We start from the raw sequence: 17658 nt of genomic DNA on the forward strand, positions 1-17658 counted from the left end.
CCGTGGCACACGTTGCTGTGTTTGCTCTTGGATGTTTGGGGCACTGTGCAGCAATCACTCCAGCATGCATCTGTTGGTGAAGGAGAGCTGAGGTTCATTCCCATGCAAGCTCCAGCAATGCATTGCCCTTTATTGTGCTTCTAAGTGACTGCTGGCACTGAAAAGCTGCAACACTGGTGCTGCAAACACTTCGGAAATGATTAATCCTTGTGCTATGGCAGGGACAGCTGCATGTTTTAACTGAGATGTACTACACTCGTATTTATGGCACATTACTCTCATAATAATCATTTTTGCTCTCATCAAATGTCTTTTGGAATATAATTTTCTAATTATCTATAGTTTATGAAAAAAGCCTAATATAATTTGCTGCTGGATGCTAAAAGCCATTTGAAGTTAAACTGAGTTTCTTCAATCCTGGAGAGATTTATTAATTCCTAAAGATTTCCAATGTCCTTTGGAATACACCACAATGGAGAATGTATCACCTTGATCTTAATAATTAAGTGGTATTCTCCAAAAGTAAGAGTTGGATAAAAGTTGTTGGGTTTTGTATTATGACTTGTTTTTTATTAAGATTGATTTAGTTAATCCAATGTATTTCTCTGATATATTAACTCCCAAATGTGTTTCTCTGTTATATTAACCCCCAAATTATTCTAAATTAGCAAAAATGTTTGAGGTTCATCACATTAGCAAGTTAACTTTCTGTGCTTTGTTCAACACAACTGTATCAGAGCTTCACTGTATAACGGCTTATGTACCCTTCGTATATTGACATACCAGCAGCTAACTGTGATGTGTGACTGCATCAGAACCATAGTTCTGCTTTTGACAGTCAGAACTCACTCTGACAGCTCTGGGGAGAGGAGCATGATGAAAGGGTTGAGCATCACGGGCTGAGCACTTGGCACGTACAGCTGCAGAACCACCAGCACTGCTCCTGTTTTGGGGACTGGGGGATCACACCTGGGTCATGGTCAGACACCGCAAAACTTGAGTGTGGGCATTAGCTGAGGAGCTGGAAACAAGGGCTGGGAAATTCCTTTTCCTGTATCTGCTCTGATGGTGCCTGCTGGAGCAATTTTTCCATCTGAAATTTTTTTCCATCTTTATTCCATCAGAATAACTGCATTTGCAAAAGTGGTTTTGGAGCCAGGCGCAACCTGGGGCTGTCAGGGAAATAATGCACTGACCAAAAAGGACAAAGTGTTCCTACCCGATGCTTCCATTTCATGTGAGCCAAAGGCACCTCGGTGCAAGCTGAAATAAATGTCCTTCCTCTGCCCTGACCAGGACCTCGGTAGGTCTGTGTTATCACCTTCTTATACATTTGCCCACCCTGGTGTACAGAAACCAACACTACGGCATCACCGGGGCTCCAACTGCACCTGCTGGCGGTTGCTCTACCTTATCTGGTTACCTCTGTAACAGCTGCAAGTAAGTGATGTGGTTATTGTCATCCCCCTGAGGATTTATGGTGACCTCCTGTGGACCTCAATCATTGGATCAATACACTTCTGACACCTGTAGATCAACATAAACTTGACCCTTGGTCTTGACGAATCTATCACCATGATGCCCTTTATTTAAAGCATCCCCATGGCTGTGAACAGAGGGGCCGGAGCTGAGCAGAAGCACTGGTGGTGGCCTGGCAGCCCTGCACCCAACCCAAGGTCAGGAGTCAAAGCAATACAGGGTGTGGGACGTAATGTTTGGGGGAGGGCTGCTGTGGGGTGCAGTCAGCTCCCCAGTGAGGTTCCCCACAGGCATCCCATAGCCTGGCTGTAAAGCACCGTGTTGGGTGAAAGCTTTGCTCCCCTTCCAGGGGGCTCACTGATAAGATGAGCTGTGCTGCTTTAAAAAGCTGCTCGTGGCGCTCATCCTATCTTTAGCTCAGTTCAACCAGAAAGTGTTTTCTCCTTTGAGAAGTCTGTTCCTCTTCCCTGCTCTCACCCCATCCCATCTATTTTTCCATCCATTTAGCATGCAAGCTAATCCCTGCTCCATGAGCTTCTGCCCGTGTCCTTGCAGCCTGACCACACTCAGAGGGCTTAGGAGGGCCTTGTTCCCACCTGAACCTTCTGCCACTGCTTGCAGTGCCACACGTGAACTCTCCTGACCACCTCAAGGTTCTGCATCAAGTGGGTGCCAGGGCTGAAATGAAAATAGGGCCTTCCCATATTCGAGATCTCACCAACTCTGAGCTTAGAGAAAAATACAAAACCATAAGAAATGCATACTGCAACATAGCATAAATGAGGAGCTTCCTGCTATCGCAGTTAGTCTGAGAGTATAAAATTAATTCCTGTGGCCCATACTGTTTTTCTCAACTAATTTTGAAGGTGGATGGCCTGCTGATGCCCTGCTTGGGACAATGGGAATGCTCGAGACATCTGAAGAGAGCGATGCTCTTCAGTTAACACACAAAAATCTGCAAAATCTGTTATTTCGTCTAGATTTTGTGTTGCTTTTTGTTTTGTTTTTTAAGCTGAAGTAACGAGATGGTGTAAGTGGGAACTAATTGCTTGAATGGCCTCTCCAGTGCCAGACACCTGTACCTCGGTCTGAACTTGACTCCTGTCATTTATGCTCTCTAAGTGTGTCCCATTGACTTCTGGATGAAAGGGCTGAGTAGAGCTAATGAGTGCCAATGGTTTGATTTTGGCTGCAGTTGGGAACAGCTGCACACAGGGAAGGAACCTGCCCAGAAAATGAAAGGAATGGCCATCTGGGAGGCAAGGGGAGGAGAAGATAGGAAGCATTTCCTTCTGCCCAGCAGTTAATGAGGCTCTCTGCCTTTTGAGACAAATCTTGGGGGGCCAGCTTGGCTTTCCTGGAAAAGAACCTTCTCATCTATTATTTTTGCTTTTGTAGAGGGAGTGCATTACTGCTGGAAGCAAAGAAGTGCCTGACTTCAGCAAAATAACCTCTCTTCTATTTTAGTCTTACACTGAGATTTGAGTGGATCTACCCCTCATTTTCAATGTGAGACAAGTTGAGCATAATGGTATTGACCCTCACCACAGGGATTGTGCATCTCTGAACTGTGAAGCTGGAATAGGGTCCCAAACTTAGGCTTGGATCCGAATTACGAGACATCTAGAAGCATGTTGCATGCAGCCTATGCTTTGGTAGCTTGCGTACTCTTTGAATTTAAGGCCGAAAACTATGATGGTTTAGAGTGGTATTTTCCTCCTTATGATTTCTCATCCTTTCCCTGTTTAAATAAATGAAATGATATGACACCTACTATCCAGTACAGCTGTCCTTGCATCAGACACCACCTCACTCATGCCATGACAAAGAGGTCACTAAGTCTAATGCCTCGGAGGAGGAACATTCTGGATCATGAAGTGTAAATGGAGTCAGGGGAAAATGGAAATTCCTGTACAACAGGGTTTCAAACAATGAGGGGAACTCAAGGTGTGTATTAAAAAAAAAAAGAGAGAAAAAACAAAATAAAAACCACTCCTACTTTCCCAGCAGTCCTTGTGGCATGTAGAATGAGGTGAGCATCTGAAGTGGGTTCTCTTTGTTCAGAAATGTTCACTCAGCTGCTGGTTCAGGATTGGGGTGTGAAAATTTGGGATTTTTTTGTCCATAATTTGGGTCAAATCCCCCTGTGTGGATGCATCGTTTCAGCAATGTGTGAAATGGGGGTCTCAGTTTGTGTGGAGGGTGATGCTCAGATGAGTAACACTGGAGTTTGTGCTTGTTTAAAATGCTACGTTAAAAGAACTGAAGAAGTATGGATGTTTATTTCTAATGGGTTCTGAAATAAGTGCTTGGAGGCTGGAACTGCCCAGTTCTGTGGGTGCCCCAGTGCACAACAGGTGGCTGCTGCTGCACAGGTTGATTTCAGCACGCATGATCTGGGTGTGCATGGCCAACAGGCATCTGTCATCTCCTGTGGTGACCTTGTACCACCTGTCCGTCCCATGCAAGGCCAGCAATTAAAATGTACGGTAATGAAGACAGCGAGACATGAAAGGACTTTTCACGGGCTGATCAAAGGGACAGAGCGTGGTGTTTTCACAACTGGAATATTGAGACTAATAGGATGAGAAATGCGGTTGAGAAAGAAAAGCAAGCCAGGTGTTTGGAAATGAACCCACAGCTATTCCTGTTTCTGCTGGATACATCTCCTGTGCTACCACTTCATTTTGTGAGAAAAACATCAGTTGTTCATTTCCATCTTACCTGGGGAATAGCTTTTGTGAGTCCAAAAATGAATAGTGGCCGTGTCAGTGCCAAGGGCTCAATGGGGAAATTTGGTTTCCAGTTCCGATGCCTCATTATATAAAAAGTTATTTAGATGTAAATTCTCAAGGAGAAATACCAATGGGCTCTGGGTTGGTGTCCTGATGCTTTCGTGAGTTGTTTGTGCATCATCTCAGAGGAGGAATTAGCTCCAGACAGGCATGTGAGCAGCGGCTGAGAGATACTGCAGAGCATCTCTTTTAATAGCAGCAATTCTGCTTTGGTGCTTTAAGAACTATGGTCGAGTAACGTGGATTTTTGGCATTGCTTTAAAAGGGTTGTCTGTAAAGATGTCAGTGGAGAACCTGAGCTCTTTGTGTCTGTGGTGGCGATAGCATGGGGCTCTCACAGCGTCTGCTGGAGTGCAGGGTATGGATTGCTCTCTGGGCACGCAATTGGAAAGAGAAACTCAGATATACGCCATACCCCAAGGCAAGTATAACCCCTCTGAGCCTCCAACTAGAAATAAATAGCAGGATACAAGAGCCTCAGCATGGGAGGGTGCCAGCAGTGCTGCTGGGTGTCAGTGTGTCTGTCTGCTCCTCCTGTGAGCCCTCACGCTGTCCACACCAGTATGGGAACCTTCAGCAGGATTAGCCGTGTCTGTAAAGTGAAGTGTGTGTAACTGTGGGGTGGTTCTGGACGTGTCTCTCTGGATATGTGGCGGGGAGGAAGCAGCAGCTGACACTGCACAATGCATAAAGCAGTACATGAAACCTCAAGTCAACCGAGATTTATATTTTCCTTCCCAGAAATAGCATAAATCATCCCGCTGATATCATTAGAACTGACTTGCTAAAGCCAAGCGGTACAAATTTGCTCTGATTTTTTGGTTCTTAAAAGTAAGAAAAACTTGGTTATTTGACTGCAAGTCTTTTTTTAATTTCCTCTTCCTTTTTTTTCACCCCTTTTGGTGGCCTGTTTCTTAGTGGCTCCTCTTGATAACAGCCAGCCAGCACTGCGCGCATGTTTGTGTGCTGCACCTCCACTGCTGCAGGGGCTGCTCTGAAAGCAGCTTTTATTCCTCACATAGTCAAGAGGACAGCAGTCCTGGCCAGGAAGATGGGATTTGGGGGCAGTTTCTGGGATCCAGCACTGCAACTTCCTCAAAGCTTATGCTGGAGGACAATGCAATCTATTTAGGAAACATCTGCTATGCTAAAACAAATGGTGGTATATTCCTGCAGCAACAGCATGCTGAATCTTATTCCCAATCTGCAGAACACAGAAAATATTTCTGAGATCAGACTTTTCAACTGTGAAACAACCAGATTTGTTGGTTCTAGGAAAGAGCTCTAAAATACCCTTTTAAAACTGTTTGTTTCTTAAGAAACAACAGAGTGGTTCATGGAATATGAAATACTTGACAAACTTGCCTTTCTTTGCCTGCTTGCGTTTGCTTACTCCTAACCTTACCCACTCTACAGTAGCATCATTCATGTTTGTTTCTCCTGCTGCCTTGCCATCTCCACAAATAGCAGGTCAGCTCCAGAATGTCTCCCCAAGACCAATAAATGCAATCCAAACCCAAACTTTGGCCACTGTAAGCTTCTGCCCCTTCGCAAGTTTGGACAACAACTTTTTGCAGCACATCACGCGAGCATTGAGCAACCTCTGCAGATCCTGTGGGTGGATGCCGTGTTTGTGCAGTCCCTGCTCGTGTCTGTGTAGGTGCAGGGTCTGCACTGACCCACAGTGAATGCAATGCTCCCCACTGTAACAGAGCTGGGAAAGCTGCTCATCTCCTGCCTTGCAGAGCCGTGTTTTAGCCATTAGCCCCTGCCGCCTGTTTGACACCAAGCAAATGTTATTTTAAGCAGGGGTGACTTAACAAATGTTTTATAGGCTTGGTGGAGTCGGCGCATCAGTTGCTGAGCGCACAGAGCTGCATTAAGAATGTCCTGCTTTGCTCTTCTGAATTCTCAGCTCTCTTCTTGGGCTTCTGTCATCTTTTCCTCTTGCTCGTATTCAGAAAACAGTATATTTTTTGTCTCATTTTGCTGCTTAGTGTATTCATCCAGACACCATTTACACAGCTTGTATGTGATCTGCAGTTCCAGCAACTCCTTTCAGCAAAGACCAAGGAACTCACCCATTTTCTACCGGTTTCAGCCACCCCATAGATGCTAGTCTGCATTTCAGGCTACAGTCTGGGCTGAACACACGCAGCAGTGTGAAACACTTCAGAGCTGGCTTGTTAGCTGCTCTGAGCACAGCACTTTCTGAAGATGAGCAGCAGTGTGAGAGAAGAGAGGAGGTTGGGAACCTTAAGAGTTCGTGCTGGTACCAGAAAGAAAAGATCAGTGTGGGCCAGTGCATGGCGTGAAAGGAGCAGTAATGGTGAGGTCTCTATGTGGGCTGGGGTAAAGCTTGTGCTAAAATAATAAGTCAGGGTGTTCTGAGAGAGGGGAAAAAAGGCTGATGTTTCCCTTTAGTGTGGGAGCAGGAAGAGGTTAGAGGCTGATGGCCTGCTCTGGGAAGACCTGCGCTCTAAATGGAGCTTTCTGCCCAGCGATGCTCTGGAGGAGGCAGGCAGAGATTCACACCCAACTCGTTCCACACCGCTTTGCTAAGCCTTGGCTGATTAACTTCCACACGTGTACTGCCTTGTGCTTATCCTTTTGTTAGGAGGAATCTCCAGTTCCTTCTCTCTCTGCTGCAAAACGCAGCGTGCAGCCTGCACCGCACTCAGTAACCCTCGGCCAGAGGCAGAAGCAGACTGAGCTCCACCTCCCTTCTGGTCACAACAAGGAATCACATCTTAAAGGTGTTGATTCTTCTTAATAATCCCCGTTAACGAGAAATCACTTACTGCCGATGCTGATCTAAACTGTTGTCAGTGAGATGAGTTAGGAGCGGGGAGGGAGTTGTGTTTCTGTTGTTTTCCTGCCGAGCTCCTCCAGAACACTTGGGCTGATTCTTGCCTGGACCAAACCTTGTGTTTTCCAGCTCCCCAAAGCATGCAATGCAAAATTCCCCAAATTTAAGGAATAAAGTTCTGGCCACAGCTGTGCTCTAGCGACTATGTGGACGTTATTTAGCAATTACCTCCATTTCCACAAAATTGCTGAAGAGCAGGGATTTGCTCTCAGTCCCCTATGGCTGGCACCTTTATTCGTTATTTACCTTGTTCCCCTACCAGTGGTGTGAGTTTATATAAACCCACCGTGCACCGTTTGTCTGGAAATGAAGTGGCACAGTGCTGTACTTGCTGCTCTTACCTTCAGATGGAGTGGGAGCACTGAATTCTTCCAAATGAAGCTGGTGCTGGGGGGAGGGAAATGCTGGTGCCTGACTGCGCCATCCAAAAAAGCTGAGGAAAGGGCACTGAGATCAGATCCAAGTGCAAACCTTACTAAAACCTCTTTCCTTCTTCCCTAAGCTTGCTCCCAAACACTGAGAGGATCTCCAATTTCAGGCTCCCTGGGGAGGAACTGCTACCTTGTGCTTTTCCCTGGAATGATGCTTTCTAAGCACAGTCTTTTCCATGTTTCGTTATAGACCTGAAGCCCTTGAGGCTCACAGCCCCGTGTCAGGTTGGATGCATTCAGTTTTTCTATGCATCAGCGAGAGCTGGACTCAGGAGAGCATGTCATGGTGGGTGGGTGGGTGTGTGTGTGTGTGTGTGGCAGCCTCAGTGCCACCAAAGTCCTGGGGAAACCTTTCACATCTTGACCCCACTGACTCTGGGGCTGCTGGGCTGAGGCAGAGCCAGTAACAGCATGTGAGGCCAGCAAGCCCCCACGTCCTGGACATTCATTCCTAATGGAGGTTAATTTGATCGTGCTTCTCCCAAGCCCAGCTAATGGAAGGTCTCTCTATCCATGCTTCTTGCTGTGGTTGTTGGAGCAGGGCTGAGCACTGCTCTTGGCTTCAGCCAGCTGTGCCTGTGTCCTCTGTCTGAATCGCAGCCTCCAGCTCTTTGGCTGCTGCTCCAAGCCCTGGCTTTGCCCGCTGTGCATCTGCTCGTGATGCAATCCCTGCATGGATGGGGAATTATGAGGAGGAGGGGAGCATGTGAGCAGCCCAGGGCTGGGGTTATGTCCATTCCACTTAGGAATGAGTATAGCACAGTTCTGGCAATTGGACCCAAAGTCATTGCCCAGAACAGAGAACATTGGGCCCTGCTTCACTGACAGCTGGAGTCCCTGATAGCTGGACCTCTGAGATATTCCTGGAGGAAATAAATGTGTAGAAATGAACATGTGAGGAAGGATGTTTGGAGTATGTGGAAGTGAGATGGATGCTGTGTTGATGTGTAGAGTTACTTTTGTTCTGGATTCTTCCTGCAGTCCGTCCTGGTAGATCCCTTAATAAAGGTCTGGGGCCATGCTCTGAAAGCAGGAATCCGTATTTTAGGCTATTTTAATGTTTTTCTTCATGTTAACTCAGGACTTGTCCTCATCTCCTGGGGTCTTGCTGTCAGCTGTATTCCTGGCCAAGCTCAGTAGCAGCAGCGTGGTCTGACTGTGAATGGTGCCAGCAGGGCAATAGCATTGTGCACACTTTGCAGATAAGGCAAACTGAGGCACAGAATTGGCACCTGGCAGTGGCAAAGCTCAGACCTTGCTCTTTCCCCGGGGCTCTCAGGAAGATAGGCACCCTCTGCTCAAATAGAGCAGGAAGTTTCCTGTCTAACCTGCTCTCTCTCTCTACCACCTGCTGCGTTCTGCGAGTCTTTCTACCACAAAGTGTGTGTGAGGAAGGCAGTAGTTAGCAAACAGCCGGTAGTCTTGGGGCAGGAGAGATTTCGTGAAGAAGCAGCCTTTGCTGTCTCCACATTTAGAGGTGGGCAGCCGTGAGTCCGTGCTCTGGTTCTCATTTCTGGCATCACAAAGCTGGCATCCTCTGCCATGTGAGTGCCCAGAGGCAGGTTCCTGCGGGGTGACCAATGCCTGCCCCCCCCCCCCCAAACCCCCAGCTATCAGCGTCTGCACTCCAAGCAGCGTTAGGGGCTCTGGGAGCAACACCCAGATCTCTCCTTCCATTAACAGAGATAGAAAGGAGATGGGAGCCCCTTATCTGTGCGATCCTATCCGGGCGTGTGTGCGGTCGGTCCCTTTGGGAAGAAGGGGCAGGGACTGCAGAAGGCTCCATTCACCCGCAGCCTCTCATCCCTGTCCCAGGGCCACAGCCACCCTGTCTCCATCCCTGTTTACTGATGGGACCGATACGGCCAAGACAGGAGAGGTTGCAGGTTCTCCTAATCGCCTTATCGCCGGGCCGGACAATCTCAGACACTCAGAGGATGTTTTGACTGCGCTGAATTACAATGTTTGTTGTTTCTCACTCCCAATAATTGACATTTAATAGCGACTACTGTAAAAGCGGACGAGGGGCCGGGGCTGAGCCAGAAGAGAGGTGGGAGCCGAAATGGGGAGCACCATTCACTGCCCCTGAGCATTTGGGGGCCGGGGGTGTTCTGTCCCTTGTCCCTATGGGAATGCAATGCAGTGGGAGCGCGGGCAGGAGCCGACCCGGTGAATTATGGCTCGGAGCTTTGCCGCCCTCGTGTTGCCTTTCCGTGTCAGGAAGAAATCCGTCCCTTCACCCCTGGCCCCAAAGTGTCCAGGGGCAGCGAGTGGGGCTCCGCACCTCCCAGAGCCCCCCAACAACTTTCCCGGCCCTTCCCGCGGTGGAACTGAAGGGGACAAGGCACGGCGGTCCTGCCTGGGTTGGGGGGGGGGGGAGGTGGGGAGTTTAGAGCAGCTTTTAAATCGCTTTTGAAAGTACATTAACGCACGCACCAAAATGGGAATCGCCGCAGTTACTGAAGGGGTACAGAAACGGAGAGGAGGGGAAAAGTAATATAAAAAGGTGATCGGGGGCGGCCCTGGGAGCCCCGGGGGCCCTCGGCTGCCCAATGAAGGCCAGGGACGCGCAAGGTGAAGCCACTCTCTTTAATGACAACTCGCTGATCTCCGTCAGCTCGTACAGCAAAGGGAAACACGTCCGAACGGGCAGCGGGGCGAGGAGCGGGCAGTGCATCTGAATCCTAACTCACGTTTTAGTGCATAACCCTACGGGGAGCGGACGGGGCGAGTCGGAGCGCCCGGAGCTCGGAGGGGCCGTCCCCGTCCTGCGCTGGGACAGCGACCGCGGGGAGAGGCGGGCGGACCGGGCTGGATGGGAGGGGGGGGAACCGGGCGGGAAGTGCAAAATTAAATGTGGTTCTCAATAATAATTAGAATAAGAGTTTAAAAAAAAAATGAAAGAAAGAAAAAAAGAAAATAATAATAATGAGTTGTAGGGCTTGGCTTTCCGTTGTTAAGGAACAAGTCAAGCGAAATGACCGACCGTTCTGTAGGAAGATGGGGAGAGGGGAATGAGCAGAACGAACACCGTGTCCCAGAGCCTCGGGGAGCTCCCCGCTGTCCCGCACCGAGCTGCCCTCGCCCCGCAGCCCGGCGATATCCCGACCCCCCCGCGCAGCTCCGGGCCCGGGCCGCCCTACCACGCTCGGATCCCGTGCAACGTGGAGATGCCCGCGTTCCCCTGCGGGATGGGCGGCTGCACCGAATTCAAGTCCCCCACGCTGAAGTTCATGAAGTTGTTGCCTGCCGCCGAGGGCTGCACGGGCTGCACGGCCGGGTAGCTGCAGTTGTAGTTGGCATTGCAGGCGGGGCTGTTGTAGTTGGGGTACGCGGGGTAGGCGTTGTAGCTATAGGGGTTAATGCTGACATTGTAGGGCGAGCTGTAGGGAGAAGACTCCCCCAGGCAGGGCTTCCCGTCCCGCACCAGCACCGGCACCGCTATCCGCCGGGGGGGTGGGATCCCCACCATCTCCAGGGTCTGGTCCTGTCTCTGCCTTTTGCATTTGTACCTTCTATTCTGGAACCAAATTTTCACCTGAGTAGAGGTGAGCTTTAGGACGTTCGCTAGATGGTCTCTCTCGGGAGCCGAGAGGTATTTCTGCTGCTTGAACCTTCTCTCCAGTTCATAGACTTGGGCTTGAGAAAAGAGGACGCGGGGTTTCCTCCTCTTCCTCTGTCTGGGCCGCTCGGGATCCTCCAGCTCTCTCTTCTCCTGCTCCAGGCTCTTGTGTAGGGAACACAGCTCTGCAGCAAAACACACGGACAAAGGAAAAACAGGGAGAGGAAAACATAACAAAAGGCAAAGCTGTGTTACTGACCCGTGTGCACCGCCAGGGAACCCTGCTCAGTCCCATCCATGTGGGGTCTGCAGGGCAGCAGCTCCATCTGGGGCTTCCGAGCATCTTGTGAAGAATTTGTGGTCATTATTATTATTACTGTTATTGTTATGTTTGCTTAGGGTTTTTGTTTTTGTTTTCGTTTTTGTTTTTTTGTTTTTAGGATTTGTTTGCTTGCTTTTGTTTGTTGTAAATAAGGCTCAGTTCATCCCTTTTGGTTCTGCCACAATTTGGGCTTGGATTTGTCTCATATTTGGATTAGTCTCGTCTTTGGATTTAGCTCATATTTACATCCCTTTGTATTGAATCCCACCCCACAGAGATATACTCGCTGTGCTCGTTAGAAAAAGATTCACCGCCTCGTTGCTTTCCGCTGAGGCCTCACGTCGCCCCGCGCCTCCTCTGCCCCGTGCCGCAGCCCCAGCCCCACTCCCGGTGGTACCGGGGCTCTCTCCCCATCGTGGCACCTCGGAAGGCCTTGGGACGCTCCTCGCAAGCTCCCGTTCGCCTCGGGCCCCTGGGCCGGGCTGCAGAGGGCCGAGCGCAATGCCGCAGCCCCGGGCTGCAGTGTTACCTTTCTTGTCCGCCTTGGAATCCTTGGCCGCGTCCATCTCTCCGTAGCTTTTCACGTAGTAGGGGCCGGGAAAGGCGGCGGGCGGTTTGGCCGGGTGCGGCTCGGGGAGCTCGGGCAGGGCGGGCGGCTCGGAACCGAACGCCTCCTGTTTGAAGGTGGCCAACATGCAGGAGGGCGAAGAGAGCTCCATAGGCGCCAGGCCACCCTGCTGCTGCTGCTCCAGGTTCAAAATATCCTTGACCGAGAAGGGAGTCGTCGTCACAGGGCTAGGAAACATTGCGGAGGAGATCGGGGCAGCGGCCGCAGCCCGGGGTCATGGAAGGGGAAGAGAGGAGCGGGCGGCCCGGAGCGCTGCTGCAGCGTGGGCTGCCGGGGGGGGCACATAGCATCCCGCGGGAGGCGGCCCTGTGTGCTGCGCGCAGGTAGGAGCGGACCATAAGGGACGGGAAGGAGGGACTAGGCAGTTTTTGGGTGACTTTAGCTTTCTATTGGCCAACATTGCCGTGATGGTATGAGAGATGCAAAGTTCCATGTCACCTAATATAGTAATACATCGCAAAAACATCTCCGCTCATTTAAAGGGGCGGCACTGTATTTATCCAGCTTTCCCCGCTCAGTTTGTTGATCCATTAAAAAAAAAAAAGAAAAAAAGAAAAACACTCCCGAGTGGCCTGATGTGTACAGAGCCCCTATCTGATGCCATCTATCATACAGTCAGATTAAATAAACAGGCCGGGAGGAAACCATCAACCAAATATGTGCTGATTTCATTTTTCCTTAAAGAAGGAACGGAGTTTTCGTTTTTAGCGTCCTGCAATATCCGATCGCAGGAGCTACAAAACGGGAGATCGCCGCGCTGCGAGCGCGTTCGAGGGGAAATCCGCGCTTAAGGGTTGCACAGACACCGCGGTGCAGCGCAACTGCAAAGCCCCGCGACACAACGACCCTGAGCAGCACCGGGGGGGGGGGAGGGGGCAGACAGAGGGGGGAGGAATGGGGTTGTTTTTTCCGCCCTTGTTTGTGAAATTTTCAAACCAAACCAAACCCTGCGAGGGCTGCTCCGCCGCTACCCGACGGCGCTCGAAGCACCGAGGGGTCTTGGGGACAATACAGCCCCGGGGGCAGCGCCGCTCCCCGCCCGGTCTGGGTGCTCTCGGTTCTGTGTCCGCCCGCAGAGCCCCGCACACCCCGGGCAGCAGCGGGCTCGGTGACTTCACGTACTCGGAGTCGCTGAAGGGAGCCGTAGCGGCAAACCGTCAGGCTGAGGAGGGGCGGTACGGAGCTTTCTGGCTTAGGGGTGAGAGGGGAAAAAAAAAAAAAAAATCTCTTTGAGCGATTTGTTCGGTGCGGCACCGTGAGGCGGTGGGAGATGGGGCCGGGCAGCGAGCGGAGAGACCCCGCGATTGCGGTGAGTTGGGGCGTCCCAGGCGGGCACTGCCCGGAGCTGCGGGACACGGGGGCAGGTTTGTAGACGAGGGGCGGTTCGCAGGGTTTGTCCCCGGGCTGCAGCCGGGCCCTTTCTTCTCCCGTAGATGAGGATGGATGCTCCGAGGCGAGGAAAAGCCGAGCACCTGTCCGCAGCTGTGCCCCGAGCCTTTCCCCTCTCCTCCGGAGAGATTTTGTGCCTTTCCACTTTCGAGTCCCGCTCGTGGCACTGAGTTAAGGGCTCTTTTGCGGGCGAAGCTGTGGCTTTGGGGGCCGGGGTTGCAGCAGCGCTCGCGATCTCCGTGCAGTTTCCCGCTGCCTTCCCGGGAGCGGTTCTTTGTGAAGCAGATCCTGATCTCGCGCTCACAGTCGGAGCGATTAACGTGCGGGGAGCCCTGAAATACGGCTATTTAATGTGGGACGGCAGCGGCCATCCCGCTCCGTGAGGCTGCGCTGCCCGAGGATGTCCCTGGCATACAGGGCCCGAGGGGGCCGGCGGCTCGGAGGGTCTTTTCTCGGCTGTAGGAAAAGGGGTGAGAAGCCCGGGGGGGGCGGAGGCAGCTTCCCAGAGCCTCCCGTGTGCCGGGTCAGCGGGGCACCGCCCGGCGGCCTTTCAGACCTCGTTGCCTCCCTTTCATTTCTCTGCAAGCTAATCGAGATAGCTTAGGGAAATGCTAAAACAACGAAGTGAACGGGATCTCCCCCTAAACCATGCCCGACGGCAGTAGGCCCACCCGCTTTCAAGGGCAGCTCCTTCGGGACGGGAGAAATCCGGGTGCACGGGGCTACGGGGAGACACAGCGCTGCACGGCGGAGCTCTCAGGGCGGGGAGAAAGGCGCTGCCCAGCCGGAGAGCCCGCAGAGGAGCGATCCCAGCCCGCAGCGCATCCCGTCGGGGCGGCCCCGGGGACGCAGGCAGGAGAGCGGCCGGCGAACGGCTGCTGCTGGAGCACTGAAGGGCTTCCCGCAGCCCACGGTCACACGGCCGATCCCGATCGATGTGGGCCCGGCTGCAGAGGGTGGAAGTGATTAATTGAACGATAAGCCGGAGCTATCATTTGGAATGTCATTAATGCGTCGGGGAGACATTCATTGGAGACAGACAGCGTTATCTCCGCTTTATCTTTAACAATGCATCACTTTTAATACTGCAGTTTAGAAACAAATGGGGGCTTTAGCCTTAGCCCTTCTCCGCGTGTTTATATTTTTGGAAGAATCACAACTAGTGGGAGTCCCGGGCTCGGTCCCCTGATAAATGAACATTAGCACTTTTTAGAACTACTGTATCAACAAAAAGAGCTGCAGGGCCGCAATAATTGGTGAAAAAGCAAACACTGAGCAAAGAGAGGCCAGGTCTGCTCTGTGTCCGGCTGATTGATGAATAAGTCACTGACACGCTGCAACTCACGGACTTTCCGGGTCGGGGCTCGGCACCCCGCCTCCTTCTCCTGTTCACTCCGGGCTCCGAGCACCAATGCAGGCGGTTCAGCCCGACGTGCCGCGGCTCAATGCCCGCACAGCCCCGATCCGACCCCAGTGCCCACGAACCCCTTTCAGATTGGGGCTGACTTCCACACCGTTCCATCGCTTCTCTCCAGGACTGCTAAATGAAATTCGTTTAACGTATATGTTTAGAGAGCTGAGAACAAACAAGCAAACAAACAAACCAAAAAAAGCCTCAAGACGCTCCGCAGAGCACCTCCTCCCCCCGAGCTTTCGACACCTCGGACTGTTTAGAGAGAGAGAAAAGGGGCCTTTTGGAAAAGTTCTCCTCTAACTGCCAGCCGGGTAAGGTGTCCAGGGCCCCCTCCCGCCCTAATTCCCGGCTATCTCCCGAGGACTCTGTTTATACCTCGCCGGTAAACGCTGGGTTTTAAAACCTTGTCACTAATTGAGTGCTAACACTTCAGGTGCTATAGATTTGTTAAGAGCCAGTAGTCCAGAAATAGCCTATTAGGGTTTCCTTGAGCGAGCTGGTGCCAATCTCCCCGTTCCCATAGCGGGACCTCGGCATTCCCGCAGCTCTCCGGAGCTCTGCTTTCACCCCTCCGCGTTCCTGCGGAGGAAAACGCCTTTGGAGCTGTCCAGGCGCTTCTCCAGTCTCCAGTTCTCCAGCCACAATCCCTTCCTTCCCTTGCTGTGGTTCTTTTGGGCCTTTCTTGCTGGAACCGAGCGGGTTCCCAGAGCCCATTTCCTGCGGGGAGAGCATCTTCCAACCCCCAGCGCCTCACCTCGGGGATTGAGCCGGGAAAAGAGATTTCTGCCCCTCCGAGCAGAGCAGTGCGCGGCCGGGAAGCACCCGCTTTGGTCTTCTCTGTTATTTCGGGGCGATTTCTGCCAAACCCAGTATAAAACCGCTGCGTGATGTTTCGGTCTTAAAGCCCAGTTTGCTTTTTAGGGAGAAGTGCCTAGGAAACGGCTGGTAGCTGCTCTCCCACCTCGGTCGGTGTCTCGGGACAGTGACCGGGGCACAGTGACTCGGGCAGCACTTGTGGGCTTTCCCTGCTGCCCGCGTTGGGCTCCGTGCCTGGAATCCGGCAATTAGGTTGGCTGCTGCTCCGCGCCGCTGGAGGTGGGCTTCCTCCCCCTCGGCTGCGAGCTACTCAGAAAAACGAAATGTTTGAATTTTACCTTCCCTGTAGCTTTGCTGACTGTGCTGGGCTCCCTGATGGGAGAGGAATTCGGGACTTTGCTCCCGTCTCAGAGCCCGAGGTCTGCCGCAGCGATCGCTCTTCGGTGCCGCCTCCGGTACGCACCGTTTACATGAGCTCGAGTTAAACCTTTTTAATGGTGTGAGTTTAATTACCAAAGCGCTCGTTCGTTAAGTTTCCAAGGGGAACACGACGCGGTACAATTCTTTTAGGGACAGAAAAACTAAATGAGGGGAATTTCACGTTTAGTAAACGCAACAACGGCTCGACGTGGGAATCCCGTAGCCACGGTGCAGCAGCGGTGTCAGTAGATGGACAAAATCGTTTTTAAAAGGATTTTTTTTTCTTTCCGGACACAGCGAGCTGTGGGTTGGTTCGAAGGACAAAGCTGTAACGGCGGCGGCTGCCCGGGCACAGCCCCGACCGCCGGTACCCGGGTAGGAGCCGCCGCGGGGATTTCAAGGCATTCGCAGCTTCCTCCTGCCAGCGCAAATCCGATCCATTACGCGATGTCACGCCGTGGGTCTGCTTTGAGCAGCGGGACCCCCCTCCCATCCCTTCTCTGGTCGGTACTGCCCTTGGCCCTGCAGGCGGGGTGTGCGGTTCGGGGTTGGGGGCACGTGGACGTGAGATGGTATTGGGACATTATTTGTCCTAAAATGAATTCCCACCTCCCTCTCGCTGTCCCAAATCCCAGGGGCTCCCAGCAGCCCGCACCCCCGGGAGAGCCCCTTCCAGCGCCGAGCCGGGGAGGGGGGAGGATGAAACCGGTCGAGTTACAGAGCCCTGACCCCTACCTCCGCTCCAGCGTCTCCCGACGATGTCACCTCTGCTCCTGCCGAGGCCCGGCTGATGACCCACAACCGGAGAGGCATGAAATCGGCTGCCGAGAGTGCAGGGACGGGCGGTCGGGGGCTCGGCTCTTCCTGCGCTTCCCCCCTCACCGCACCGCAGCGGGGCAGCCCGGGGGAGGCACGGGAGGGCCGGGGCTGCCGCTGTCCTGCGAAATCCCCCACCCGTCCTCGAGGCTCACGTGTAGCTCATAATCAATTTAAAAATAATAACGAAAACGAATGGAAACCCCTCTAACTTGCCGTCGTCTGACCCGCTTTCACTTTTTGCTGTCCGTCCATCTCGCGTTCTTACTGCTGTTTTCATTTCGGTTTGCGTTTCTCCCTTTTTCCACTGTTGAATTGGAGAAAGAACGGAGGCTGCGGGCAAACGCGCTCTGCCGGAGGGCCGCACCTGCTGAGCGCAGCCCAATGGGGAGCCCCGGCCGCGGCTGCGGCTCCGGACTCGGGGACTCCACAGCGGAGCGTCCCGGCTCTGCCAGCTACCTCCCCCCCCCCCATCCCTCCCGGGCTCTGCGGCTGCTGCTCTGTGTCCTCCGGAGGGGGGAGAACGGCTGAGAAGTGGCTGGAGAAGAAACTGCCATACGGGAGAGGGAAAGTGAGAAATAAACACACGGAGAAGAGTTTCTACCCGCCCGATGAGCGTGCAGTTCACCGTAAATACGGTATATTCACGTGAGAGAAAGAAACGAAAATGTTGTGCAAATTCTTTAGATTTTCAGTTTGTTTCCCCTGGGTAACGTT

At 52.4% G+C, this 17658-nt stretch overlaps 2 protein-coding genes across 3 annotated transcripts; one reads left to right on the forward strand and one right to left on the reverse strand.

Annotated features, from left to right (window-relative positions):
- Positions 1–10148: 10148 nt before the first annotated feature.
- On the reverse strand, positions 10149–12929 carry NKX2-5 (NK2 homeobox 5). Of its 2 annotated transcripts, XM_048960968.1 has the most exons (3): positions 11988–12929; positions 11113–11321; positions 10149–10924 (listed from the first exon to the last, which is right to left on the reverse strand). In XM_048960968.1, the coding sequence occupies exons 1-3, from the start codon at positions 12262–12264 to the stop codon at positions 10448–10450; spliced, it is 963 nt and encodes a 320-aa protein (XP_048816925.1). In that variant the 5' UTR covers positions 12265–12929; the 3' UTR covers positions 10149–10447. The 2 variants fall into 2 exon arrangements, with proteins under 2 accessions (XP_048816925.1, XP_048816926.1); XM_048960969.1 differs by having other exon boundaries at positions 10593–11321; positions 11988–12922.
- Positions 12930–16028: 3099 nt separating this feature from the next.
- LOC125700414 (uncharacterized) lies at positions 16029–17109 on the forward strand. The gene is made up of 2 exons (XM_048960973.1): positions 16029–16160; positions 16423–17109. The coding sequence occupies exons 1-2, from the start codon at positions 16029–16031 to the stop codon at positions 17107–17109; spliced, it is 819 nt and encodes a 272-aa protein (XP_048816930.1).
- The last annotated feature ends 549 nt before the right edge of the window (positions 17110–17658 follow it).

Source organism: Lagopus muta, chromosome 14 (assembly GCF_023343835.1).
Source record: "Lagopus muta isolate bLagMut1 chromosome 14, bLagMut1 primary, whole genome shotgun sequence".
Classification (NCBI taxonomy): Eukaryota; Metazoa; Chordata; class Aves; order Galliformes; family Phasianidae; genus Lagopus; species Lagopus muta.